The sequence below is a fragment of the Thyridium curvatum genome, assembly GCF_004353045.1.
Source record: "Thyridium curvatum strain D216 chromosome Unknown NODE_49_length_306705_cov_73.659816, whole genome shotgun sequence".
Classification (NCBI taxonomy): Eukaryota; Fungi; Ascomycota; class Sordariomycetes; order Thyridiales; family Thyridiaceae; genus Thyridium; species Thyridium curvatum.
Window position 1 is genome coordinate 127,297 of NW_022156804.1, and position 26,215 is coordinate 153,511.

General features: G+C 57.9%; 8 protein-coding genes across 8 annotated transcripts; 6 read left to right on the plus strand and 2 right to left on the minus strand.

The window, feature by feature from the left end:
• Window positions 1–1,587: 1,587 nt before the first annotated feature.
• E0L32_007849 (uncharacterized protein) lies at window positions 1,588–5,572 on the plus strand (the record flags this gene model as incomplete). The annotated part of the gene is made up of 2 exons (XM_031142638.1): window positions 1,588–1,633; window positions 1,725–5,572. 2 exons carry the CDS (start codon window positions 1,588–1,590, stop codon window positions 5,570–5,572), a joined length of 3,894 nt encoding a protein of 1,297 aa, XP_030993141.1.
• Window positions 5,573–6,612: 1,040 nt separating this feature from the next.
• On the minus strand, window positions 6,613–9,186 carry E0L32_007850 (uncharacterized protein; the record flags this gene model as incomplete). Its single annotated transcript, XM_031142639.1, has 15 exons — window positions 6,613–6,651; window positions 6,709–6,747; window positions 6,819–7,420; window positions 7,477–7,530; window positions 7,592–7,628; window positions 7,693–7,718; window positions 7,782–7,855; window positions 7,912–7,922; window positions 7,997–8,082; window positions 8,136–8,247; window positions 8,304–8,320; window positions 8,396–8,559; window positions 8,955–8,966; window positions 9,035–9,088; window positions 9,155–9,186. 15 exons carry the CDS (start codon window positions 9,184–9,186, stop codon window positions 6,613–6,615), a joined length of 1,359 nt encoding a protein of 452 aa, XP_030993142.1.
• Window positions 9,187–10,020: 834 nt separating this feature from the next.
• Window positions 10,021–11,801, minus strand: E0L32_007851 (uncharacterized protein; the record flags this gene model as incomplete). The annotated part of the gene is made up of 3 exons (XM_031142640.1): window positions 10,021–10,060; window positions 10,122–10,724; window positions 10,789–11,801. 3 exons carry the CDS (start codon window positions 11,799–11,801, stop codon window positions 10,021–10,023), a joined length of 1,656 nt encoding a protein of 551 aa, XP_030993143.1.
• A 901-nt stretch (window positions 11,802–12,702) lies between these two features.
• E0L32_007852 (uncharacterized protein) lies at window positions 12,703–14,178 on the plus strand (the record flags this gene model as incomplete). The annotated part of the gene is made up of 1 exon (XM_031142641.1): window positions 12,703–14,178. The coding sequence occupies one exon, from the start codon at window positions 12,703–12,705 to the stop codon at window positions 14,176–14,178; it is 1,476 nt and encodes a 491-aa protein (XP_030993144.1).
• A 1,892-nt stretch (window positions 14,179–16,070) lies between these two features.
• E0L32_007853 (uncharacterized protein) lies at window positions 16,071–17,408 on the plus strand (the record flags this gene model as incomplete). The annotated part of the gene is made up of 1 exon (XM_031142643.1): window positions 16,071–17,408. One exon carries the CDS (start codon window positions 16,071–16,073, stop codon window positions 17,406–17,408), a length of 1,338 nt encoding a protein of 445 aa, XP_030993145.1.
• A 923-nt stretch (window positions 17,409–18,331) lies between these two features.
• Window positions 18,332–21,956, plus strand: E0L32_007854 (uncharacterized protein; the record flags this gene model as incomplete). The annotated part of the gene is made up of 6 exons (XM_031142644.1): window positions 18,332–19,184; window positions 19,239–19,349; window positions 19,407–19,658; window positions 19,754–20,011; window positions 20,815–20,981; window positions 21,141–21,956. 6 exons carry the CDS (start codon window positions 18,332–18,334, stop codon window positions 21,954–21,956), a joined length of 2,457 nt encoding a protein of 818 aa, XP_030993146.1.
• A 419-nt stretch (window positions 21,957–22,375) lies between these two features.
• E0L32_007855 (uncharacterized protein) lies at window positions 22,376–24,419 on the plus strand (the record flags this gene model as incomplete). Its single annotated transcript, XM_031142645.1, has 3 exons — window positions 22,376–22,547; window positions 22,626–23,061; window positions 23,120–24,419. 3 exons carry the CDS (start codon window positions 22,376–22,378, stop codon window positions 24,417–24,419), a joined length of 1,908 nt encoding a protein of 635 aa, XP_030993147.1.
• A 310-nt stretch (window positions 24,420–24,729) lies between these two features.
• On the plus strand, window positions 24,730–25,758 carry E0L32_007856 (uncharacterized protein; the record flags this gene model as incomplete). The annotated part of the gene is made up of 1 exon (XM_031142646.1): window positions 24,730–25,758. The coding sequence occupies one exon, from the start codon at window positions 24,730–24,732 to the stop codon at window positions 25,756–25,758; it is 1,029 nt and encodes a 342-aa protein (XP_030993148.1).
• Window positions 25,759–26,215: the final 457 nt, after the last annotated feature.

Genomic DNA, 26,215 nt, shown 5'->3' on the forward strand with positions numbered 1-26,215 from the left:
GCTGTCATCACCCTCACCGGCTTCCTTTTACCTGCATTGCCTGCAAAGTTATGACTCATGAGAATAGAAATCTGCTGGGATGGGCCTTGCTTGGAAGGCGGAAAGGTGTGATGAGAGGGGCAGCCTCAAAGTTTATTTCCCGGGGGGTGAACATGTGCTTGGCGGTGTCTGATAGGCGATGAGCAGCTGCTGAGAGAGGGGAGAAATAGCACACCCCTGACCGGGGGTGATGATTTCATGGATGGACGAAAGAAGTGCCTTTTTGCTTGTTCGTTGGGCTGGCGCCGTCAGAAATCGTGCCGTCCCGGCGAGGTTGATGGAACTCAGCGACGGGCACTAAGGTAGTTGGGTAGTTAGGGACAGTTTGTGTCGTGTATGTAAAAGTTGGTTGGACCTTGAAACTTGACGGTTCTTGACAGCTCCAACGGCGCTCCCTCAAAACGGTCTTGCTCACCTGAAAGCATAGCACAGAGGATACAAATGCAGCAGCAGCTAGAAAACAGCCCCTCAGTGTGATGTGACTGACTGCAATGGATGCACAAGCAGCGGTTCATGGCACAGTCGATTCCCAGGTTTCCGGTAGCGCAAGGAACGCGAACACCTGGGCGTGCGGCGGGTAGCATCCGCCTAAACCAAGCTGCATCGCCGCCCAATCGACTGGGTGCTTCGAGGCTGTCCTAATGCCGGGGAAGAGGGCGATCAGCAGCCGAATCCCAGTCGATTGTTGGAAAGACTCCTACTTCTTCTCCCGTCCCATCCACACCTCTTTCGTGTGCGTACATGGCACGCCCCCCTATAAACGTTACCCTACAGCTGACATTCTGCCTGCCCATCAATGATTTTTTTTTTAGTCCGTCTCGTCTGGGGCTGCCGAGCTTGATCACAAATCCAAGACCTCGAGTTTGCCTTATGACGCCTTTCTGTTTGGCCTCGAGTCGCTGCGAACACCTGATCCCCCGGTCACATTGTCCCGCCGACCGCCATATCTTTCTTCGAGTAGCTTCTCTCCTTTCTCTGGCACACTGTCGAGCTAGCTGCAATTTTGATCTCTCATTTGTTTCGGTTTGCACCGACCTGAGTTTTCAATGCCATCTAGATTCATCGTCTTCTTGAGGCTGCGTCTTTGACTTGACTTTTCCAATTTTCGTTGCGAGACCTGCGCACACTAAGGTACCTACCTACCTACCTACCTACCTACCTATGGTAATTTTCGTACGAGGAAGAAGGTGTGGAGCTGCTGTAACTTAGTGCAACTGGGGACCACCACCGCCACAGCAACCCCACCAACACCACCAAAGGGCCGCTGCCATCGCCCGCCCGCCGCCGCCATTCTCAACTACCACCGAGGGAGGGAGACCAAAGGGTTTGGCCTGCCTGAGGAAACTGGCACGCCTTCTTGGAAAACATCGGCCCTCAAACCTACAGACGCCAATTGTCCTCCAAACTCACGGCCGAGCAATTCTCAACTAGCTACCATCTTGCGCTGGTTGCCTATCCAACCCGGGCAAGGGCCCTCTATGCTGCCAGCGAGCTCACCGTCGAAGCTCGCAAGCTCGCTCTTGCCGCTTCCCTCCAGAGCCAGCGCCAATGGATCCCGAGGGCGAGTCGCAACCCACGCAGCCGACGCAGCAAGGTATGTACGACGAGAGATCTATGTCCTGTTCTCCTCCCAAAGCACGGATGAAGCCTGGACTGACCGCTTGCTTCTCTCCCGCAACTCGTAGCGACCCAGAACGTGCTCGATCCCCGCCGGCTGGGCAAGCAAAACTCGGGCTTCACAGACGAGGACATCTCCGACATAATATGCGTCCTGATCCCCTGCACCGAGAACGCGCGCCGCGAGGTCGCTAGGATCGCCAACGAGAACTCGCAGCACCTCGTCGGCCGCGACGAGGCCGAGAATGCCGACCTCGACTACGACCTCGAGGACGAGGCCAGCCGCTTCGGCGGCCTCATCCCCCACGACGGCGGCGGCCACGCCATCGCCCTGCGCCTGTCCGCCGCCGTCAAGAACCCGCTGCAGGGCTTCGCCTTTGGCCGCAACCTCAACCGCTGCGACATCTGCTTCAAGGAGGACCCCTGCCGCCGCCTGAGCAACATCCACTTCCGCATCTTCCTCAACGAGTACGGCGTCCTCATGCTCGAGGACCAGTCCACCAACGGCACCATCGTCGACGACCACCTGCTCAAGTCGCGCTCCCGCAACCCCGTCGACACCAAGCGCATGCTGCAGAGCGGCTCCAAGATCTCCATCCTCATGCACCGCGACACCAGCGACCTGGCCTTCCGCGTCCGCGTGCCCCGCCGTGACGGCGACTACGAGGTGGCCTACCGGAGGAACCTCGGCGCCTACCTGCAGCACCTGAAGGAGATTGCGGAGGACCAAGAGCAGACCATCAGCGCGGGTCCCGACGGCCATGTGGACATTTTCTCGGGACAGGGACGTGGGACTCTCAAAGGAGCTCTGGGCAGCAAGCAGAGGTACATCGCCTTGCCCAACGAGCCCACCCAGGACGGCTCCGAGCGGCTGGCCAGGGAGTGGAACGGCTCGGACAAGTACCACCGCGTGGGCCAGATAGGAAAGGGCGCCTTTGCGACGGTGCACAAGGTGACCTCCAAGTACGACGGCATGCCCTACGCCGCCAAGGAGCTGGACAAGCGCCGCTTCATGAAGAACGGCGTCCTGGACCAGAAGGTCGAGAACGAGATGAAGATCATGCAGAGGGTGCGGCACCCAAACATCGTGCAGTACATCGAACACATCGACTGGCTTGACAGGTCGCTCATCATCATCATGGAGCTTGTTCCTGGGGGCGACCTGGGTGGGTGGATCGGCAGCAGAGGGCGCCTGCCCGAGCCCACTGTCAAAGTTATGGCCCAACAGCTCATCAATGCTCTGGGCTATTTGCACGAGAACAACATCACACATCGAGACGTCAAGCCGGACAATATCTTGATTCAGTCGACCCAGCCATTCGTAGTCAAGCTGACCGACTTTGGGCTGTCAAAGATGATCGACAAGGAGGAGACCTTTCTCCGGACCTTTTGCGGCACGTTGCTCTACTGCGCCCCAGAAGTGTACTCGGAGTATGCAGAATATGACGAGTACGGAAGGAGAAATCCCCGGAACAGAAGTAGGAGAGCTATGCCGGGGCAGAGATACGACCACGCGGTCGATATCTGGTCGCTGGGCGGCGTGCTGTTCTACGCTTTGACCGGCTCCCCGCCCTACCCTGTCAGGACGGGCATCAGCTACTCTGAGCTCCTGCACCAGATCATGACCAAGCAGTTGGACATCTCGCCGCTGGTCCAAGCAAACGTCACCGGGGACGGGATCTCTTTCCTTGTCGACATGCTGCAGAGGCGGCCAGAGAAGCGGGCTACCGTGCAAATGCTCCAGGAGCACCCTTGGCTCGGTGGCCCAGGCTCCATGAGGCCGCCGCAAAGTCTGAAGGCGTCGTTTGATGAGGTGTCAGACGACCAGCTGGAGCAGAGCGCGTCGCAGCTAAGCCTAGCAGACAGACAGACGAAGCAAATACCGAGTGATGACGAAATACTAGACGACGACTTCTTTGAGGAGAACAACGAGTCGGAGAAGGAGAACTACACTTTTATGCCGGGCAACCAGGGACAGAGGCTCTTTGGCGAGGTGAACGTGTCGGCTATCGGGAGCTCCGGGGTCATACCGTCAAATCGTCTTAACCTACCTCTATCAGGGTCGAGTTATTCCGGCACGGATATTTTGGATTCTGAGATCAGGGATAGCTTTGAATCTCAAAAGCTGTCGACACCGAAGCAACAGCCGCGGTCACAAAAGTCACAGAACCGGTCAAGTGGCGGTGTGCCTTTGTCGGCGGCCAAGAGCTACTCGGTGGACGCGCTCAACAACATGACATTTGATGTCGAATCGCAGAGTCTGGGAGGCGCAGAGTCCTTTCTCGACAATCTCAACATGAAGAGCACGATAGGGGGCGAATTGCTGGGCCGGTCAATGAGCGAGTTCAATACGAGCAAGAGGAAACCTGCCTACGATACCAGCGACGAATATGAAGGCGCTCAGATGCCTGAAAAGCCGACGATTAAGAGGCTTAAATCGGAGGTTACACTAGAACTGCCGTCTGACGTGGAAGATGCCGAGAACCTGCTGTACACGCTGATCCCGCCCATCTCGAGAATCCAGTCTGGCCGCCAGATGGACTCTCCGGTCCACAAGAGCATATACTGGGTGGCGGGTGACAAGAAGTCCTGGCACCTGAGATACCCCGAGATGACGCAGCTGCAGCACGATGCCTTCAAGGAGGCCGCTGCCAGGAGGGGCGAGGAGTTTGCGGAGGGCAAGTCGCCGCTGTGGGATCTAGCCATGAAGTTCTTTCCGCCGGTGGAGGCCTCGTTCGACGGGGACAGCCCGCTGGGCCCAAGCGACAATGGCGCACCACTGACGGTCGACACCAAGCTGGAGAGTAAAGAGCCAGAACCCGTGCCCTCCACGGCTGCGCCAGACGACGACGATATTCCCGACACTGCCCCTACCGAGACCAACATCATCGTGCCTGTCCTCACACCAGCCAAGCGGGTCGTCGCGTCCATGCAGTCGTCAAGCAGCTCGGTCGTGCAGAACGTGTCCATCGCCGTCACCGAGTCGGTCACCTCGTGGGGGCGGGCGCTCGAGAACACGCGCGTCTACCAGGCCAGGCAGGAGGTCCGGGTGCCCAAGTACGCCTTCAAGCTGCTCCTCTGGAAGGAGGCCTACGACCCTTCGCGCGAGTTCCGGCCCTGGAACCTTGTGTCTGGCGGCGATGACGAGGCCTCGTCGTACCACTTCTACATCTCGACCAAGGCGACCAACGGCATCCGCGTCAACGACACGCTGCTCGAGTCGCACGAGCCTAAGCGGCCCGACGCGCCGTCGAGGCACTGGATCCGGCTGCACGACGGCGACGCCGTGACGGTGTGGAACTCTGGCGACGCCAGCCGGCCGATGCAGCCGGGGCAGCAGCGCACGACGCTGGTCTTCCGCTGCGGCTGGGGCGGGTCCGCGCGGCCGAGATCGCACGCCCCGTCGTCGCAGCCCGGCACGGCGGCGGCGGCCCTCGTGCCCGACGCCATCGCGCGGCGGCTCGACGAGGCGTGCGCGCGCGCCGAGAAGCGGGTCCACGTGCTGGCCGAGTCGGAGCTCAAGATGGCCGAGGCCGACGCCGACGTCGCGGCGCGCAGCCGGCACATTGAGCGCGAGAGGCAGCGGTCGCGCGCGTTTGAGGCGCGGCGGCTCGAGGCGTGCCGGCTGCTACGGGCGGGCACGGGGAGCAGCTCGTCGCGGCGGACGAGCCCTGCGCCGCCGGCGGCGCTGCCGGACACGGCGGGGCCGAGTAGCCACGTCGCTGGCGTCGTCGTGTCGCCTCCACCACCCCTTCAGGTCCTTCAGGGGCAGGGGCAGGGGCAGGGCCAAGGAGGGTATCTCTCGGGCAAGACGGTGGTTATGGGGCAGCCGCCGGGTCTGATGCGGCATGGGAGTCCGCTCAAGGATGCGCTCGTCGCTATGGCGGAGGCGGAGGAGGAGATGAAGAGGAGATGAAGGGGCGGGTAGAGGGAGAGATAGAGGTCCGAATCTTCTGATTTTCGTTTCGTCTGGTTTGTGTGGGGCTTTCATACCGGCTGCCTCGTGGTCTGGGTGTGGTTTCGGGATCAGGGGTTTGGGTTGAAACTGGGATGGAATGAGTAGCGCGGCGTTTTCTCCATTGCAAGAAGAAAAAAAAACAATCTGGTTCTTTGTCCGGTCTATTTGCGTTTCGTTTCTTGATGCATAGTACTCGCGAGAGGGGACCGGAGAAAGGGGCTGGAGAGGCTCGGGTTAGAGCGAGAGGCTATGGACGGCATTCCTGGTACCCCTGGTGATTGATGCAGAGTTGCATATCTTGCTCTACGGAGTGGAGAATAGAGGAGGACAACATCAGTCGGTACTTACCTATCCTACCTTACTGTGAAGGACAGAAGAAAGAGCACGAAAGGAAAGGCTTCTCGGAGATGGGGGAGGGGGATTGTTTGTCCCTTCGATGGCGAGGAAAGGGGAGGGGTGATGGATGGGAAGCAGGCCTTCATATATCATATATAGCCAACCTATTGTGAAAAATAATGAAAATATACGACAACTACAGCATGCCATACGTTCCGAACCAGTGCGTCTATTTCATCTCGGCAGGTAATAGAGTCAAGACGCCTCCCATGTATCGTAAACGTGATCTATTGACTCCATCGCTGCCAAGACGTGGCCCGGGCAAGACAAATAACTACACAGATCTGGACCATCAGACTAGGCTTTCAGGCAAGGTTTGTCGTTCGACGCGGCGTGAAGCAAGATGACAAAATCAATTTGCCTGCCTGCGTTCAAGGGCTCAAGGCATGGATGAGTCTAGACACAAGCAAAGCGAGACAAAACGCAGGAGTACTGGAAGCAGGTCACCAAAACAGTGGTATTAGAGACGAGGACAGAGGAGACCTCTCCCAAAGTTCTACCATCCATTTCGCTTTTTTCTTTTCTGTAATCCGAGACCGTCTTTCCACCTGAGTTCCCAACTAAAGAAAGAAACCACAGACTACCAATTCGTGCATCCCTGATTAGAACTTCTCGCCGGCCTCGGCCTTCTGGAGACCGTACTGTTCGAAGGAGGGTCAGCATTATTTCAAAAGATGTACGGGGTTGAGACTACTAACCTTCTTGAGGCGAATGGCGTTGATGGTGACGAAGCCAGACTGTGGTATCTTGTCAGCAAACGGGCCGTCTCCTTCTGACGGCGTGGCGTAGAAAGACAGCAAAGACTCACCGTCTCGGACGGGTCAAAGGTGGTAAGCGAGTCCATGGAGGCGTCCTCCTCAGAGTAGAGCTTCTCGGGCGAGGTGCGGCCGAGGCAGTAGGCGTGGCCCTTGTACAGCCGGAGGCGGACCTCCCCGTTGACGCGCAGCTGCGCGTGGTCGAGGCTGGGCTGCAGGAACTCGCGCTCGGGGCTGAAGTAGTAGCCGTTGTAGAGCAGCTCGGACCACTGCTTGCTCAAGTTGTCGCGGAGAGCGCGGACGCGGCCGTCGAGGACGAGGCCCTCGAGCGAGATGTGCGCGAGGCGCAGGATGGTCATGCCGGGCGAGTCGTAGCAGCCTCGCGACTTGAGACCGATGAAGCGGTTCTCTACGATGTCAACGCGGCCGACGCCGTGCTCCTTGCCAAGGTCGTTGAGGAGGCCAAAGAGCTCGACCGAGTCGGTGACGGTCTTGGAGGGGGTGACCACCTTGACGGGGAGACCCTTGCTGAAGTGGATGGTGATGTCGAGAGGGGTGTCGGGCGCCTTGAGGGGAGAGACGGTCCGGGTCCACATGTCCTCCGGGGGAGTGACATTGGGATCCTCGAGCATGCCAGCCTCATACGAGCAGTGGGCTATCATCACAGGGTTAGTTGTGGTTCGAGGTGTGCGGGGGTAAGCATTGTAATACCAAAGTTGTCATCCATGGAGTAAGGCTTGGCCTTGGTGCTGGTGACGGGAATGCCTGGACGTTGTCAGCATGAAACCATGAAACCACAGAGCAAACTAGACTTGAAGGCACCCACCCTTCTCGGCAGCGTAGTCGAGGAGGTCGTTGCGGCCCTGAATTGGCAGTATTAGTTATCGTATCAGAGGCAAGGACGTTGACCTTGCGATCAGGACTAACCTGGAAGCGGTTGTAGAAGGTGGGATCTGCAAGAACCAATTAGTCTGCCGGTCTGATACATGGGAGCATTCAAAGAATCATAATCATACCTCTCCACGGTGCGATGACCTTGATCTCAGGGTTGATCGTGTAGAAGGCAAACTCGAAGCGGATCTGGTCGTTGCTGCGGCGAGAGTTAGCTGGCCATGCGTCAGGAAAATCACTTCGAAGATAACATACCCCTTGCCGGTCTACAGATGGCTGGTTAGCTGTGCGTGAACGAAGACATACTCCCTAGGGAGACGGGGTTTGGCATGTTACTCACGCAGCCGTGTGAGACGAACTGGCAGCCGGTGGCGGCGGCAGCCTTCATCTGACCACGAGCGATGATGGGACGGGCCAAGGAGGTGCCTTGAATGTGTATTAGCCTCTGTGTGCATGCTTGGTTGTCCTGGCCTGCTTACCGAGGAGGTACTGGTCCTCGTAGATGGCGTTCTGTTGTACGGTGAGTCGAGGGAACTGACGGCGGGATCGAGGGGAATAGTACGTACGCACTGGACGGCCTTCCAGCAAAGCCTATGGAGGTGTAAGCGGATAGCTCAATGATGTCACTTGACATGGGTGCAACTCACTCCTCGACGAACTCGCGCTTGAGGTCATCAATGATCATCTAAGAGCCGGCTGTTAGCAAGATGCGTGCATCGGTGGGAATGCTCGAGTTCACATGCCTTCTCGGCACCAATCTGGAGAGCTGTATGGCGCATGTACTTGGTTAGCGGAGAAACAGCAATGCCAAAGTTGATTCGAGATCGTTGTGTTTCGTCCTCGTCTATGGCCAGGGTGGGACTGGGGATCGCAACTGACCCTTCTTCTCGACGGCAGCCCAGTCTAGTGTTCAGTTAGCAATAGGTGCCAGATTTACAGGGGGGTCATCTCTTCTTGCCTTCTTCCTGGCCAACATTGGCGAGGTAGCAGCTGTGATGTAGTTAGATCGACTGCTTTTCGACCAAAGCGCCGTCTTGCGCCATCTCCTTAAGCGTCAGAACCAGACAGATTCGTATCCTCCCCGCAGGACATTCTGTTATCCATGCCACCAAAAGACCGAGCTCAGTGTGCATTCTCAATCCCCACCTCTTTTGCTCCCTGGTCAATATCAGAGCACTTCGCCCTTGCTAGGCCCTGCCGGTACGAATCTTGCCGGTTCTGGCGCTCAAGGAGGCAACGAAAGATTCCGGCGCAGGGAAGGGCGGGATCGAGCCTGGTTGCGGATGGGCATCACCTACACGACAGAGTAACTGCGCACGCATGATTAGCTTGTCGAGGCACGGCAATTGAGTATCTCAAGATATTGCAAAGCACTCACCCTTGCTCAAGGAGCCACGCCAGAATCGTGCTTGTGTCGAGTCCTCCCGAGTACCTATCGCGAGTCAATTCCTAGATCCGTGGAGGGGCGGAGCAGAGTCGCAGGAGGGGCAAGACTCACGCCAAGCAGACCTTTCCCTTCGAGCCGGCCATTGTTGCAGTAATACGAGAGATGGCGGATAATTGAGTGGTTGTGGTAAGAATTCGCACCTGGAGAGGTCTGAGAGAGAGGAATTGACTGGCAGAGAGAGTCGCGTGAGGTAGATTGTGAGGTCGAGAAAATGAAGGTGATGTGAGTCGAACTGACCGCCGTTGTGGGGCCGGGGCTTCAATTTCTTTATCTTATCTCATGCCCGGGCGGCATCGGAGAAAAAAAAGTCGAGGCACATCAGCACGTTGAGTCATTGGATCGGCAAAGCTTCAAGCATACTCAACTCTGCAGATCCTCGATTCCGACCCTACCTATGTATCTCCCCTTTTGAATCCGATCACATTGGTTCTGTATCACCACTACGACGATCGAGGTCTCAAGCATTGCATTAAAATCTCTCTTTTTGGTTTTGTTCTAGACTCTAAGTGTAGAAAGATTGCCTCGGATGAAAAAAAGGAGGCTTTTTTTGTTAAACCAGTGAAGGATCCCATGTCTAATGTGTATGCCGGGTTTCATGATGCTGATGTGAGAGATGCACCGTAATTTCACCACACTATGGTGAATGCTCTGAACGACTTCGCTGCTCATTCCTCGCGGGACCTTCTCCTTCAATGTCTGAGCGAAGTCTCGACGCCAGGAGGGGGAAAAGGAAGAGGGAAAAAAGGTGGGTGATGTCAAGGCCAAAGCAGAAATGAAAGGCAATGACAGTAAGGACCCTCTCGTTGCGGTGGATTGATCCGGAAATTCTAGGCCCTGAAGATCTAGATAATACCGATGACACTGACCGGTAAGATCATTGTTTTAAAAGATGACGTTGGTTCCATACTGTGACAGCATCACTCATGGTTCCTGTTTTCCGTCGCAAAGTTGTGGATGCTAAAGTAGCAGGTTAGTGCGTTGTTCAGCAAACAAAAGGTGCAAGGAAGCAGCAGCCTACCTGATATCCTCGCGGTACTCCGGCCCCGCGTCGTTGACCGGCCCGCTGTTGGTCACCAGCACCGCGTTCCTCGTCGACTCATCACGGCCCTCGGAAGCCAGACCTGCCGCTTCCGCCTGGCGCTTCTTGCCCTTGCGCAGCGAGCTGAGGTGCTCGTGGTAGCCCTCGGGCACGCCCGTCACGTACTTACCGGTGAAGACGCCGACCTCAAAGTCCTCCACCAGGCTGTCCTTGTCCGCCGCGTCCATGCAGGCGGCCTTCATGCCCTCGAGCGTCAGGTAGACGAGGTGGTCCGCCTGGATGTGCTTGGCGATCTCCTCGGTTGTCCGGCCGTGGGCGGCGAGCTCGGCCGGGTCGGCCAGGTCGATGCCGTAGATGTGCTGGTTGGTGATCTTGGGCGAGCAGCTCGCAAAGATGACCTTTTTCGCCTTGCATTCACGCACCATCTGCACGATTTCTCGCGAGGTGGTGCCGCGGACAAGACTGTCGTCGACAAGCAAGACGTTGCGGCCCTCGAACTCGCACTCGATGGGCGAGAGCTTCCGGCGCACGCTCTTCTTGCGCAGCCCTTGGTTGGGCAGGATGAACGTCCGGAAGACGTATCTGAGACGAAGTGTAAGCTTCAGGGGTCTAGGTTGGTAAACAGGGACGAGAATGATAGGCATACCGGTTCTTCACGAAGCCGTTGGAGTAGGGCTTGTTCAGTTGCGCGGCCAGTGCAGCCGCTGAGGTGTTACTAGTTTCAGGGACCGGAACCACAACATCGATCTCGTCGATGATCTTATCGCCCAGGACCTCACGCATCGTCTTGGCCAGCTCAATGCCCATGTTCTGCCGACTCCTGTAGACCGAGATGCCGTCCATGACCGTGTCGGGCCTGGCAAAGTAGACGTATTCAAAGATGTCGGGGCTGTAGCTCCGCGGCGTGACCACCTGGCGGAAGATGGGGGCGCATCCCTTCTGGACGAAGACGGCCTCGCCGGGCTTGATGTTGCGGATGTTGCTGAAGCCGAGCTGCGTCAGGGCGACCGACTCGGAAGCCATGAAGTAGTCGGTGGCACCCTCGAGGGTGGCAGACGGCCGAGAGCCGATGCAGAGGGGCCGGATGCCGTTGGCGTCGCGGAAGCCAAGGATGCCGAAACCGGCAATCATGACGGTGCAGGCGAACGCGCCCTGGCACTTGTCGTAGACGGCTCGGAGGGCGGTGAAGATGTCTTCGGAGTTGGCACGCGACTTGCCGAGCTCGGTGAGGGAGTGGGCGTAGACGTTGAGCAGGAGCTCCGAGTCGGAGTCGGAGTTGATGTGCCGGCGGGCCTCGACGTCGAGGAACCTGCGGAGCTCCTCAGTGTTGACGAGGTTGCCGTTGACGCTCATGCAGAGGCCGAACGGGGTGTTGACGTAGAAGGGCTGCGCCTCGGAGACGGACGAGGTTCCTGCGGTCGGGTATCGCAGGTGGCCGATGCCGAGGTTTCCGGGCAGCTGCTGGAGGCGAGCACCGTCGTTCATGACCTTGGAGACCAGGCCGTTGCCCTTGGCCTGGTACACGCGGCCGCCCTGGGAGACGGTGATACCCGCGGCATCCTGTCCACGATGTTGCAGGTAGTACAGCGACTCGTGGATGTCGATGGCGGCCGTGGTGGCCTTGGGGTCACCGAGGAGGAGGGCGACGATACCGCACATTGCAGCTTGTGCTCGGTGCTGTACCGAGGACCAACGGCTCGAGGGTGGACGCGTTCGGTCTTGCGTTGGGCAAGCGAGTTTCTCGACTGAGGGACAAATTCTTGGCCGCAGTCATAGTCCCTGTAGAAGTTTTTTTTTTTCTGATATTATGGCTAGAACGGCACTGTAAAAGTAGACCGGCTGGTGGGGTTGCGACTGCGGGGAGGATGCTTATCGATAACATTTGATAGGGAAAATTCAGGGGACCCTGTTGCAATGGCGTGCCGGCCTGTGCCGCGATAACTAAGCATCCTTGGAAACGCATCGAGCCCTTGCATGTGCGCTAAGAGCAGCCCTGGAGCCCTGGAGCCCCAGAATGCAGCACTGCACTGGGACACCCGTGGACTCAATTGATTGTCGATTTGGGGATCCAGCGGGTGGTCTCAAACACTAAACTCTCAATTCGTCCGACCGTACCTACAGGCCACATTAATTCGATCGCTTTCAGCTGTTCCGGCTGCATCAAGATCCACCCCGTCGCCCACACTGCCCACATCGCGAGCTTCCCTGGGCCAATCACCTCGCCAGGCCAAGCTCGCTCAAGTCCGATCACTCCAGTGGCCTTGCGTCACTCATCTCGCAAAACGCACGAGGGAAGCCCAACACCACTCCCACCACCACGGGAAGCGGAGTCGCAGAGGGGTAGGTCGATCGATTGATGCAGTTTCGCAGTGCGGCTGAGCGGACAGAAGATCCAAAGTTATATAGTTTGACAGCTTAGCTTTAGCCCATTGACATCACCATTGTTTCCTCCCCTTTTTTTGCTTTTCCTCTTCCCTTCCCCCCCCGCCATATGGGAGCCATCTTCTGCATCTCCCTCTGGACTCCGTACCCCTACCACCCGTACCCCAAGCACCCCAAAATGGCCTCCCTCACGATCCGCAACCTGACCATCACCCCGCTCGAGCTCAAGCATGTCGAGCGCTTCGAGGGCGAGGCCCAGCCCATGCCCTCGGGCGGCGCGGGAGAGGTCATAGCCAACGTCACGGCCAACGTCACGGGCGCCATCACCAGCCTCTTCAACAAGACGGCCGAGCAGACCCCGGCGGCCCCCGCGGCCCCGGAGCCCGTCAAGTTCTGGGGCGTCAAGCGGCGCGAGGGCGCCGGCCCGCACGACCAGCAGGACGTCTCGGTGAGCCTCGCGCCCTTCGAGACCAAGACGACCGACATCCGCGCCGCCGACCCCAACCGCGAGGTCATGCACCTCGTCTTCGAGCAGCCCGGCGGCCCGGGCCGGTACGCCGTCGACTGCCCGGCGCCGAGCCCGCAGAGCGTCGTCATGGAGCGCCTCGACGGCGCCGACAAGGAGTTCACGGCCGTCTACATCGCCTCGGCCGCCACGCTCGCCATCTTCAGCAGCGCCCAGCTCCCGCGCTGGATGGGCGCCCTCGCCGACGGCTACCCGCTGACGGCCCTGTCCATCCCGGGCACCCACAACAGCCCGACCTGCCACACGGCCCTGCCCTCGGTGCGCTGCCAGGCCGTCGGCGTGCGCGAGCAGCTCGACAACGGCGTGCGCTTCATGGACATCCGCGTCTCGGCCAGCCCCGACAGCGACGACCTGACCCTCGTCCACTCGGCCTTCCCCATCAGCCTCACGGGCAACAAGTACCTCGCCGACCTGCTGCGCGACTGCTACGAGTTCCTCGACGCCAACCCCTCCGAGGTCCTGCTCATGAGCCTCAAGCGCGAGGGCACCGGCAAGGGCTCCGACGCCGACCTGAGCCGCTACCTGCGCGACCGCTACCTCGGCGGCGACGACGCCCGCCGCTGGTACACGGACCCCAGCATCCCGCGCCTCGGCGACGTGCGCGGCAGGATCGTCCTCGTCCGCCGCTTCGGCCTCGACGACTCGATGCGCGGCGAGCACGACGGCCGCGGCTGGGGCGTCGACGGCTCCTCGTGGCCCGACAACTGCGCCGACGGCACCTGCGGCTCCAACCAGATCCGCGTCCAGGACTTCTACGAGGTCGACCAGGCCACCAACATCGAGAAGAAGATCGAGCTCGCCCGCGCCCACCTCGAGCGCTGCGGCGAGCAGACCTTCAACATCGCCGGCGGCGACGAGCACCCCAGCCCCTTCTTTGTCAACTTCCTCAGCGCCAGCAACTTCTTCAACGCCAACTGCTGGCCCGACAGGATCGCCCAAAAGGTCAACCCGGCCGTCATCGAGTACCTGTGCGTCAGGCACGGCGATCACGGCAAGGGCCCCGGCCAGCTGAGCGTGGGCGATGCCTGCACCGGTGTCGTCGTCACTGACTGGGTGGGTTACCGCGGGGACTGGGACCTGATTCGGTGCATCGTGGGCTGGAACGCCAGACTACAGCTGAAGCAGTAGGATGTGACAGCCAAGAGTCTGGAAACGTGCGTGCAATTCACGGGTCTCGTAGGAAAACAAGTGCAATGGAGTTTCATGTATTCATATCTCAACATGCTAAATAAAAGGACTAGGTATAAAGTTCTCGAGTAGGCGTTTAATCTAATTGTTTGGATAGATCTGGGGTTCACCATGTCAGCATTTGCATCTCGACCAAGCCAAGGCAAGCAAACGAGTCTCAAGGAACCAGGTTCAGTTCTCCAAGGTGAAAAGGCAAGTCTCAACATAATGAGTTCAGCTATCTATAAGCAGGAAGGGGTATCATCCGATGGGCGTTGTGAAGAGAAGGGAGAGAAAGACAACTGCGTACCTTGTACAAGAGCTCAGTCACTGCTTCAGTCATCATCAAACGTTTACCTGCGAACCAGTCTTGGTCAGCGTCTTGATTACACAAGGATCCAAACAAGGTGCAGTAGCAAGAATGATTTCAGGCTGCGCATCGTGTTAGCAAACGCAATCCCGTCAAGCAGCGATGACTTGGTTGAACATACCTCATTAAATCAGATTTTGTACAGATGTTCATTTCCAACCCGAAGGCGGATCAAACAGTGTGAATAACGAATCATCATTAAGAAAAGACGACATGCGACGCGGCGAAGCTGAGATGTGGGATTTACCTATGCCAGACAAGGTCAGTCAGATCGTCCGGGCAAGCGAGGCATGTCAAAAGATGGCTGAGCAGGCATGATCAGGTGACGAATTCTCAACAAGAAGTCTCCGCAAAGCACCTCTCACAAGGTTTGTACTCCTTGCTTTTGACGAGAAGTGCCCGCAGAGGTTCGTTTATGTCCGCCCGTTCGTTCAAATTTCGTCATAGAGCCTTGGCCTTGCGGGATGGAAGGGTGCTTGTAATTACCTGCCGAAGGAATGTTAGTCACAAGTCCCAAGGACGGCAGTAGCTGCAGACAAAAGATAGATTGAATGCGAGATAGATCAGACAAGGCTGAAACTAAAAGGGTTCCACATTGTATATTCGGCAAGAGGAATTCCTAGATTTGGTGTGTTGTCATCACCTCGAAGGGGGGAGGAGAAAAGAAAAATTGTACGGCAATGTACCGGCTTACCTTTTGAGTCGAGAGAAAACCAATGATACTGCTGTGGACAGCCAGCTGCCCTAGGGACAATAAGAATCAAAACACTACTTCTCGATGGTCAGCAAACTGTCACGAGGGTGGCGATGCACGCAACAAACGCGTCGAGAATGTGCTCAGGGTAATTCTAGAGTAAATGTGGAATCCCCATGGGCTAAGTAAGAGTTGGATTGTTCGTGATAGTGTTTCGTCATAGCACACTGGACTGATAAGAGAGGCTTAGAAAGGAGAGTAAGCTTACCTTGGTGAACATCGCTGCGGTACGAGGAGTAGGCGATGCCGCAGAACTCTCCAAGTGATGGGAGTGAGGGAAGAGGAAGAAGGTGAAGCTTGGAGCTCCAAGGGAAAAAAATAAATCGATTCAATTAGGCGAGCCGAAAAGTTGTGCGGAGGTAGGAGCCGCCGAGCACCGTGCCCACTTGATGTTCGTTAGGTAAGCGTGGCGGTGCAAATCTTCACTGGACCCCTGCCTGGTATGTGCAACTTTCGTGAGATTGCGGGGGATGTGGCGTTTTAAAGCAACGCACTTGGCGCCAGACGTCAAGTGGCGAACAGTCTGGTCTTATCGCCTTATCGCATACCAATGATTCGCCCATGCGTCACACCCCCCGGAGGTAGCCACGCATAAGCTCTCCGTGCCCTCCCGACTCCTCCGCCCATCTCTCTCTCCTCTTCTCTTCCACCAAGGACATCTTGCCTCCTTTCTCCCCTCTTCTTCTTCTTCCTCATCTGAGAAGAGAAGCAGAGAAGAATCCAGTCAAGATGGCACCAGTCGGAGGCATCTGGGCTCCCATAGCCCTGCGTGCCCTCCGCAGGGCCATCGGCGACACGGCCAAGATGACGAAGGTGCTGCGTAACAAGCTCGCCAACGCCACCCGCGTCGCCAACGCCGAGGTGCAGCCCGTCACCGTCCGCGCCGGTCCCCGACAGCCCGTCCACCCAGTCGCGTTCCTCCGCCAGTCTAAGCGCAGCGGCGGCACCCGCTACCACTCGACCTGGACCAACATCAATGCCACGCTCCGCCGCTTCGCTTCCACGGCCTCCGAGGCCGCTCCCCGCTTCGACCGCACCGCGTATCTCAAGTCGGCTACCGCCTCCCGCGCCGTATGGCAGTCCACTGGCCGTGCCCCCTTCGCTAGTACCCTGCGTCCCAATCTCACTGGTGGCGCCCTCCCGCGAACGGCGGGCGGATACAGCCTGGGGGCCGGAGGTCGTACCGGTGCGCGCTACTTCAGCCACACCCCGGCCGCTCCCGCGCAGGTCGTCCAGAACGTCTCGCAGGCCATGCGCGCCTTCTGGCTGTCCGGTCAGCGTGCTCGCTTCGATGGCTACTCCCCCAACGGCGAGCGCCGCTTCCGCGCCGTCAGCGCCCTTGAGGATGAGGCTGGACGCAAGCTGGCTGCTGCTCTGCCCCTTAAGGACTGCGCCGGCGCCTGGATCGACTTCTCCGTCAACCCGACCATCACGGCCCTGACCCCGCTGGCCGCCTTCGCCAACAACTACACGCACAACAAGTCCGAGATGAACGCTGCCACCCTCGGCGCCGAGGGCTTCCTCGACGTCCTCAGCGTTGACTTTGCCCGCGCCCTCAAGGAGCTCAGCGCCGTCATGAACGACCTCAAGCGCCTCGCCAGCCTCGGCGACCTGCCGATCCTGCTCGAGAAGGGCTCGACCCTGCGCGTGCGCTTCCCGGGCGTCGATGCGGACACGGTAGAGCGCCTGTGCGACGACCTCGGCGTGACGCGCGGCGTCGTCGGCGAAGACGACGACTTCAACGTGGCCATGGGTGTGCCGCTCGCACTGCAGTTCCCATTTGCGCCTGATGTCGAAGGGGCCGCTCTGTCGTCGCCGGGCGGGTCGATGCGATCCCACCGGTCGGAGCTGTCATCCATCTCAGAAGATGCCTTTGACGAATTCATGGAGGAGAACCCCTGGTTGGTAGAGGATGCGGCGTCGCTGTCGAGTGGCGAGGAAGGGTACGCCAGCATGTCCCCTCCGCACCCGAGCTCGGGCGAGCACTGCTCCGACGAGTTTGAGGGCCTCGAGGGGATCTACCGGTTCCTGGAGGAGTGTGACCGGGCGAAGCAGCGTCAATTTTGAGACTGATGCCTGATCCTATGGAGGATGGACTGGACATGGAACGAATTGGAATGATAACACGGATACCACTCTCTTTTCCACATGTATGATTTACACACACCAAGCTTGCTGCATTTGGAGGCCCCAGATGAGTGGTTTCGACGCGCAAGTTTCTTCTACTCTATTTCGTAGCACCTTTCCTATGTATTGTATGCAGTCAATCCAGAGAAATGATGGAAAACTTTGCAATATATAGAAATTCGCAATCACACCAGGATGGGCTTCTCGTTGATGCATGCCGACAGTGTATGCCATCCAAAACTTGAACAATACATGCGAAGTTGCAACTCCGATACATGCGTTAGTGGTGCTCGTTTGCTCATCGGCAAACGCGCAGATTAAACTGTCTCCTGGAATCTACCTCACCCCTATGTACCAGACCTTTCCTGGGGATTGCCAACTCCATCGCCCTTGCAACGCAAGCAAATCACCCGAGGTATGTTTGGCAGTTCCCAATAGCTCCTCTTAGAGTATTCTCACGAGACCGGCTGTGAAACGAAGTAGATTTCGAGTGCTGGAGGATGTTTGTCGTGGTTCATGCCATGGCAGCACACATGACAAACTCACTCATTCGACTCACCCACCGTGCATTAACGCACTCAGATACCAAAACTCGGTAAGGGCTGATTTTAACGTATAAATTACCATTGGGAACAAAAGAAGGCCGACCTATTGGAGTTAATAGCCTTGCATAGCTATTGTAGTGGGTGACTATTGTCCAAATTGAGTCCATTGTTGGCCTCCAACGCAACTGCTTCCCATCCGTCCATGGGAAACCATGGCCGTTTTCTTACCACGACCTCACTTCTTGCTCGACTCCAACAACCGAATTGCCATCTTCTCATCTCTGCAATTTTTCTGTTAATCCATCACTGCAAACCATCATGCCTACCTTGGACGAACCGAAGAAGCGCCGCGCGAAGCGTCCCGAAGAGCCCAGCATGTCCGGGCTGCCGCGCGTTCGCATCATCTCCGGTGAGAGCAGCCAGAGCTACGACGCCGACCGATCGTCCAGCCCTAAGGAGAGCGATCGGGACTGCGATTCCTCGTCGCTTGTGGACAGCAGCCCGCCCGTACCAGACCCAGACTTGCCCTACCACAAGCTGCGCGTCTGGGAGATGCTCAACAACCCAGACTACAACGACTGCGTCTACGAGGTGCCGCCCAGACGTGGAGCTCGAAAGTCTAAATCGCCGGCCGAGCCTTACTACATGAGCGGCATTGGCTTTCCTGGCTTGGACCACAGCACCCAACACAGTTCCGACGAGGAAGAGTTTCATGCTGACGAGAGCTCCCCGAGAAATCAAGACCTGAGCAGCACCGACCCTAGCTACGACAATGGTGTTTTCGAGAAGCCTTCTAGCGATTCGAAAACACTAGAGATCGATCCGTATCTCATGAGCGGTGCCAGCGAAAACCAGGGCCAACCTGACAGCACCACGACAGGCCTGCCCTATGATGACTCGTCCAAGACCGAGAACGAGTCTCACGATGCCTCCAAGCCAGCAACCCCGCCTCCCAAGACGATTCAAGAGAACGTCCGGGATGCGCCTCTGGAGCCGTCCGACAAGAAGGAGAAGAAAAGCAAAGCGAAGAAGACCATGTCTGCCTGGGGCAAGATCTGCAAACAGAGCCAGGAACAGCGGCTTGAGAAGACTGCGGCGGCGAAGTCTGACGCCGCGGCTGAGAAGGAAAAGGAGAATAATCCTCCTGCGCCCAAGAAGCCCAAGGCCAAAGGTATGTCGGCCCAGTATCCTCCGAGTGAAGTGCTCTTTTCTGACAACTCTACAGATGTCATGAAAGGATATGCCGAGGATACCAAGGCCAAGCCCAAACGGAAGGCAAAGGATCCCAAGACCAAGCCTAAAGCAAAGGCGGCAGCAAAGAAAACGACCACTCAAGGTATGCCCTTGCCACTTGAATGCTTCACGATAGTCGTCTCTCTAACCACGAGTGCAGCTGCAGGAGCCCCCAACGACAAGGTTCCTGATGACAAGGTTCCCGGTGGCAAGGTGCCTGGTGGCAAGGTTCCTGATGAAAAAGTTCCTGACGACAAAGTTCCTGACGACAAAGTCCCTGACAACCAAGCCCCTATCGACGAGGTCCCCGAAAAGAAGGGGCTCAACCAAGAAGCGCAAACCAAGGAGACGAAGGCGTGCCTCGAAGAACCTACTCCAGAACTCAAAGAAGAGAACGACAAACACCTCTCGCGTCAGTCCTCTTGTTCCTCTTCCTCCTCTTCATCCTTCTTTTCCTGCTCCGCCATTACTCTGCACGTCCCAAACCAGTCTAACACTGAGTTGCAGCACCCAGAGTCGAGACAGACATCGTCGAGGAGAAACAGCAGCAGAGGAGCAGGTCCACAACGCCCGACGGCACGCCCGTCAAGCGAAAGCTTGCCGATAGAGACGGTCCCGAGCCCGAAGGCGGCGACGACAAAGTCGTCGCAGAGGAAGAGGAAGAGCCGGCGGCACAACAGCAGCAGGAGCAGGAAGAAGAGGCGCCGCGAAAGGCAAAAAAGGCTCGAAGCGATCGAGGATCTTCGGCGGAGCGACGACGACCTCGTGCGTCCGATTCGCCCTACCATACTACATGACGGAAGCTCGAGTGGTGGCCGGCAGGCTCGGACGACTCCGCCGCCTGAGCCGAGATTGGATTGTGGCCGAGTTGGACATGAGAACAGACCGCTACTTGCTGACTTGTTGGAGAGAGACAGAGCTACTTTGGCTTGGGAGGCAGAAGAGTGGAAGTGGATGCTTGGCTTGTGAAAGGTCGCATGTGCTAGGTGGAAGCTGTATCGGAGTGCATGCATGAAACAAACTTACGGAGTACACGCCATGCGGAGAAAACCCTCTGGAGGCTTCTTTAATCTTATCTGATCATCAGTCGAGCTACATACAAGTAGTACATTGCAGTAGAACCCCCACAACGATCACAGTCTTGAATGGTATCTTCGTTCAACAGAGCTCACACGACTCATTGTCTTTGATAGGATGCAGGTGGAAAGCTTCAACATTGGGTGTAAGACCATTGGTCAGCTACGAGACAGAAGACAGTGGCCCAGGACATTCCATTTCGATGAAAGAGACGAGGTAGGCGACCGGGTCAATTATGTCCCCCTCACGTACCTTGGCCCGTCCAGCCATGCAGGCCAAGGTTCCCCACCATTCGAACCTCGGCACTACGCCCCGTAGCTCAGGGTGCCACGCTCTGAGTGCCGGCCATTGCCTCAATTGGGCTGGTTGGAGCGAGAGCTGTCGCCATCCTCGTGAGGGGGACGAATGTCGTATTCAATTGCGCTTCTTCCCCTTCTTAAACCTCTTGCTGTATCCCTCCTGTCAAACCCATCCTGACATACTCACTTCAGTTTCCCCAGAATCATCCCTCTTCCTCGACCCCAAATACCAAGACAAGATGAGCGGCCCCGGCGTCGGATTCGAGTACCCCCGCGTGCCCGTTGCGTGGCTCAAGCGCGATGTGCTGCTCTTTGCCAACTCGATCGGCTGCACCAACGACGAGCTTCACTTCCTCTACGTATGCACTTAGCACCTGCTCGCCGTCGTCCCAGAAAACAAGCTGACCGCGGGCCCGTCCATGTATAGGAGCTCCATCCCAACTTTACCGTCTTCCCTACCTACCCGGTCATCCTGCGTATGTTCCTTTGCTCCCCATGTTCACCCCTGATGGCCGTAGATCCCCCGAAACCACATCCAGGAAGCTAACAAGATCTCAAACCTCACCGTTGCAGCCTTCAAGCACACGTCGCAAGAGGTAGTCGACTTCTACGCCGCGCAAAAGGCCGTCACCATCCCCGGCGTGCCCAACTTCGACTCGACCCGCGTCGTCGACGGCCAGCGCCGCGTCGAGTTCCTCAAGCCGCTGCCCACCACCTCGGCGGGCAAGCAGTTCGAGACGCGCACCAAGGTCCTCGGCGTCTACGACAAGGGCCGCCCGGGCTCCGTCGTCGAGATCCAGACCGAGCTCGTCGAGGTCGCCTCGGGCACCGTCTACTCGCGCGAGACGGGCTCGGCCTTCTACATCGGCCAGGGCAACTGGGGCGGGCCCAAGGGCCCCGCGACGGTCAACTACCCGCCGCCCCAGGGCCGCAAGCCCGACGCCGTCTTCGAGGACCAGACGACCAAGCAGTCGGCGCTGCTGTACCGGCTCAACGGCGACTACAACCCGCTGCACGCGACGCCCGAGCCCGGTAAGAAGATGGGCTTCGGCGGCGACATCATGCACGGCCTGTACTCGTTCAACTCGACCTGCCACCTGCTGCTCAAGCACCTCGGCGGCAGCGACCCGGCCAACATCAAGGAGTACCAGGCGCGGTTCGCCAGCCCCGTCAAGCCCGGCGACAAGCTCGTCACGCAGGTCTGGAGGACGGGCGACGTGCAGGATGGCTGGGAGGAGGTGCGCTTCGTTGTCAGTGTCGAGGGCGGCAAGGTGTGCCTGTCCAACGGCCGCGCCTTTATGAAGGTCGTCGGCAGCGCCAAGAACAAGCTGTGAGCCGTTGTTTTGGCGGTGGCGGGGAAAGAAAATAGTGGAAGATGTGTGTAGCTACCTAGGTATCTTGGAAAGCCCGGGATTTGTATATCTGGAGGGTCTTGGTTTGTATACAAGGGCAATTGGGAATCGAGATGAAATCATACGAATTGTCCCAATATTTTGCAAATCAATTGCATTCAATGTTTTGTGATGTTCGAGAGGACAATGCTGGATGGGTTAGGCGATGCTCACACAGGCCTGGAAATAATAAGTGGCAGATCGGTCCATCGCTCTCACCCAAAAAATAATAAGAAATCTCGGTGCCTGGACACAAACATCTCTCATACAAAAAACCAGCGGGCAACACTTCGAATTTCAGGTCTCGCAAGACCAACAAGACACCAAATGTGTGGTTTGTAATAATAAGAGACAGAAAAAAAATGGCTACAAACTTCCACATCGGCCAGCGCCTGTCCTTTGACTCGTCGCTCTGCACCGTGCGCTACGTCGGCGAAGTCGCCGGCACGACGGGCGCCTGGATCGGCGTCGAGTGGGACAATGCCTCGCGCGGCAAGCACGCCGGCGTGCACAAGGGCGTGCGATACCTGACATGTAGGCGACCAAGCTCTCTCTCTCTCTCTCTCTCTCTCTCTGTGCCTCACACCTTGTGGCCTCGAACTTGCTGACAAGTGACGCCCCCGCATGAAGGCAAGAACAAGTCCCCCACGGCCGCCTCGTTCGTGCGCGCCACGCGCCGCCCGGACTGGCCGCGGTCCTTCGTCTCGGCCGTCCAGGACAAGTACGCCTCCGAGGTCGGCGCCGACGGCAGCGTCTCGGCCGGCGTGGGCGCCAGGGCCATCGTCTTCTCGGGCAAGGTCGCCGAGGAGGTCGGCTTCGACAAGGTGCGGCGGCAGCTCGCGCGCCTCGACGAGCTCAAGGTCGTCATCCTCGACGGCATGCTCATCGACTCGGCCGGAGGCGGCGACGAGGCGGCGGGAGAGAAGTCCATCGCCGAGACGTGCCCGCGCATCACCGAGCTCGACATCAGCCGGAACCTGTTTGAGCGGCTCGCGACGGTCGTGGAGATTTGCGCGCAGCTGAAGGACTTGAAGGGCTTGCGGCTCAAGTAAGGCTCGATTTTCACTTTGATTAAGCACGAACGACATTTACTAACGGGCAAGCAGTGGGAATCGCTTTACGGATATAGTGGGAGACGAAGTACTCAACACTGCGCAGTCCATCTTTGCCGGCGTCAGGGAGCTCGCCCTCGAGGAAACGCTCCTGACGTGGGAGGAGATCTGCCACGTCGCCTCCAAGTTCCCGGCGCTCACGTCGCTGCAGGTCGGCACGAACCAGCTGTCCTCTCTCTCCGAGACGGCTAGTCTCCAACTCCCAGCGACACTCACAACCCTGAACCTAGAATACAATGACTTCACGGCCCTGTCCGACCTGGCGGGCCTCACTGTCCTCAAGAACCTCCGCAACCTGCACCTCAAGGGCTGCAACACCACCTCCGTCGCCTCCTCCCCCTCCATCCAGGCCCCAGTCTTCCCTAGTACCATACAGTACCTCGACATATCCTACAACCAAGTCTCGTCCTGGCCCCTAGTCGACGCCCTCCCGCACTCCTTCCCGGGCCTCTCCTCCCTCCGCCTCTCCCACAACCCCATCTACGAGAATCCGGGCCTGGACTCTGACCCAGACTCCTCACGCACCAGCGCAGCAGCAGGAGGTAGCGGCGGTAGCGCCACCGTCACAGAGGAGGCCTACATGATCGCCGTCGCTCGCCTCGCCCCGCTGCGCGCCCTCAACTTCAGCGCCGTCACGCCCGACGACCGCACCAACGCCGAGATGTTCTACCTGTCGCGCATAGCGCAGCAGATGGCCGCCGTGCCCGAGGGCGCCGAGGCCTCGGTCGCGGCCCGGCACCCGCGCTACGCCGAGCTGTGCGATCTCTACGGCGAGCCGGCCGTCGTGCGCGCGTCCGATGTCAACCCCAATTTCCTCGAGGCGCGGCTCGTCAACGTGCGCTTTGTCACCTCCGCCGCAGGAGCAGCATCGGGGGGGTCTGGAGCAGGGGGGGGAGGAGGAGGAGGAGAAGGAGGAAAGGGAGAAGAAAAGACGGCGCAGATACCAAAGTCGCTCGACGTCTACGCCGTCAAGGGCATCGCGGCGCGCATGTTTGGCCTGTCGCCCCTGCGGCTGGGCCTGGTCTGGGAGACGGGCGAGTGGGACCCCGTGGCGGACTACGACTACGTGCCCGAGGAGGACGAGGACAGCAGCGAAGGCGAGGAGGCCGAGGCGGCGATGGAGAAGAGGCAGGCCCTGAGCGGCGGCGGCGTCGGGGCGGTAGACGAGGAGAAGATGATGGCTAGGAAGGGCGGGCGGTGGGTCAAGCGCGAGGTCGAACTCAAGGACAGCCCGCGGCAGTTTGGGTTCTGTGTCGATGGCCTCGACGTGCGGATCCGGGTGGAGGCGCGGTGAGAGGGAGGGGAGGTTGTGTTGTAGGTGTTCATAACTCAGGGGTACTTTCGCCGAGCAAGTTTTCCGGTTTTCCTTATAACTTAGCGTTGTTAGACTTGCTTCGCCTCAACCAAGACAAGGAGCATTACCAAAGTTTCTCGGTACCGAAGCCGCTTCGCCGCTTCTCATCTCTGGGTTTTTGAAGACCAGTGACCACGTCATCTAGGCTACACAATCATCCTGTCGCCCAAGCTACAAGAGTCAAGCCTCTACAACCCCGAATCCGATTAGAACGACTTCCTTACCTCTCTTTATAATATCATCAGGTCCGATGCTTCTGTCACGATTTCTCAAGAATTGGGTTGGCCGCTTTCAGGTGTCTCTTACGAGATGGACGCGGTCACCCACGGAGACGCCTTTTACTCGGGTCCCGCCCGAGATCATCCTCATCATTCTCGAACACCTCCCACCAGAGTCTGTCATTTCCTTCTCCCTCACCTGCCGAACATTCTACCGCGCTTACATGGACCCGTTCCTTCCCATGGGTCTTGCGTCCCAGCAAACCTTGCTCCTCTGGCTAGAGCGGGATATTGGGGGGCTTTATTTCTGCCACCAGTGCCACAAACTACATACATGGAAGCGTGAGCGGTACGGCTACCGTGCGCCCATCTACAACGGCGCTTGCAGACGACGAAGACAGTCCTACGAGGTTGGATGCTGCGGGCACCCTTTCCTAGTAGAGTATCATACAGCACGGCTGATCATGAATCGCCATTTGTATGGAGCTTCGCACGGCCCCCCTCTACGACATCTTCAGGTGCGGCACGATTGGCGTGATGAATACCACGATGTCAAGAAAGAACAGTCTCTGGAAGCTCGCATTATCGATGACGAGCTGTTCCTCCACATCCGCTTCACAGTTCATCAAGACCGAGGCAGGTGGATGGACTCCAACGACATCCTCTGGGACGCGATCTGCCCGCATCTAACCGTCTCGGAGGTCGAGAGGTATAAGTCCGTTGTACCGGACGTCATACAAAGAGCTGTCGTTCCGGATCGCTCCGGCAGGGTTGCCGGTCCCGTCCGATCTTGTCCTCAATTCTTCACCGATTGTCAAATAGATGTTGACTGGGTTGGTTTCCCCAGAGCTGAGCGACAAAAGTGGGTTATCCGGGTCCAGAAGTGGGCAGAACTAGGAAACTGTCGTTCTCCCCAAGACGACAGGTGGCGTGGCTTGACTAGGGGTGACAAGTTGGGAGGGCTACGGTCTTTGACCTGCCCGGCAGGTATGGTGCGACAGAGATGGGTGGAGCTTGATGGTGACTCTGGGGATGAGGTTGCTTCATTCATCGGTAAATAATGTCACGATACGCACGCCCGTCAACAGTGACCCCAATGGCTATAATTGCACATCTTCAGAGTAGTGATCCCTCGGCAAGTGATGGTGAGATTAGTTGACAGACTGCTAACAGGAGTACTTGACTATCCATCGAGCCCATCGGATTTAGGTAGTGGGATAGCCCTTCCGAGTTCCAGGGCAAGGATGTGATAAGGGTGCCTTATTGATTGTTAAGATTGAGGTAGCTCCTGATGAACTTCTGCCAACTATTCAGACACCCGCTTGCCTTGGGTACCGGAGCTGAGAACAACCTGGTTCTGGGAATCATCAGAGACGCTATCATCTTGTTCCATAGAATATCTCGGGGTTTGAATTACAAGTACAATATCTACGGTCTACCCTTGAAGAAGCACAAGGCTAATATGACTTTATTATCGTAGAGTTATCTAGTGCAGCGGGATTGCAGCTCCACCGAGTT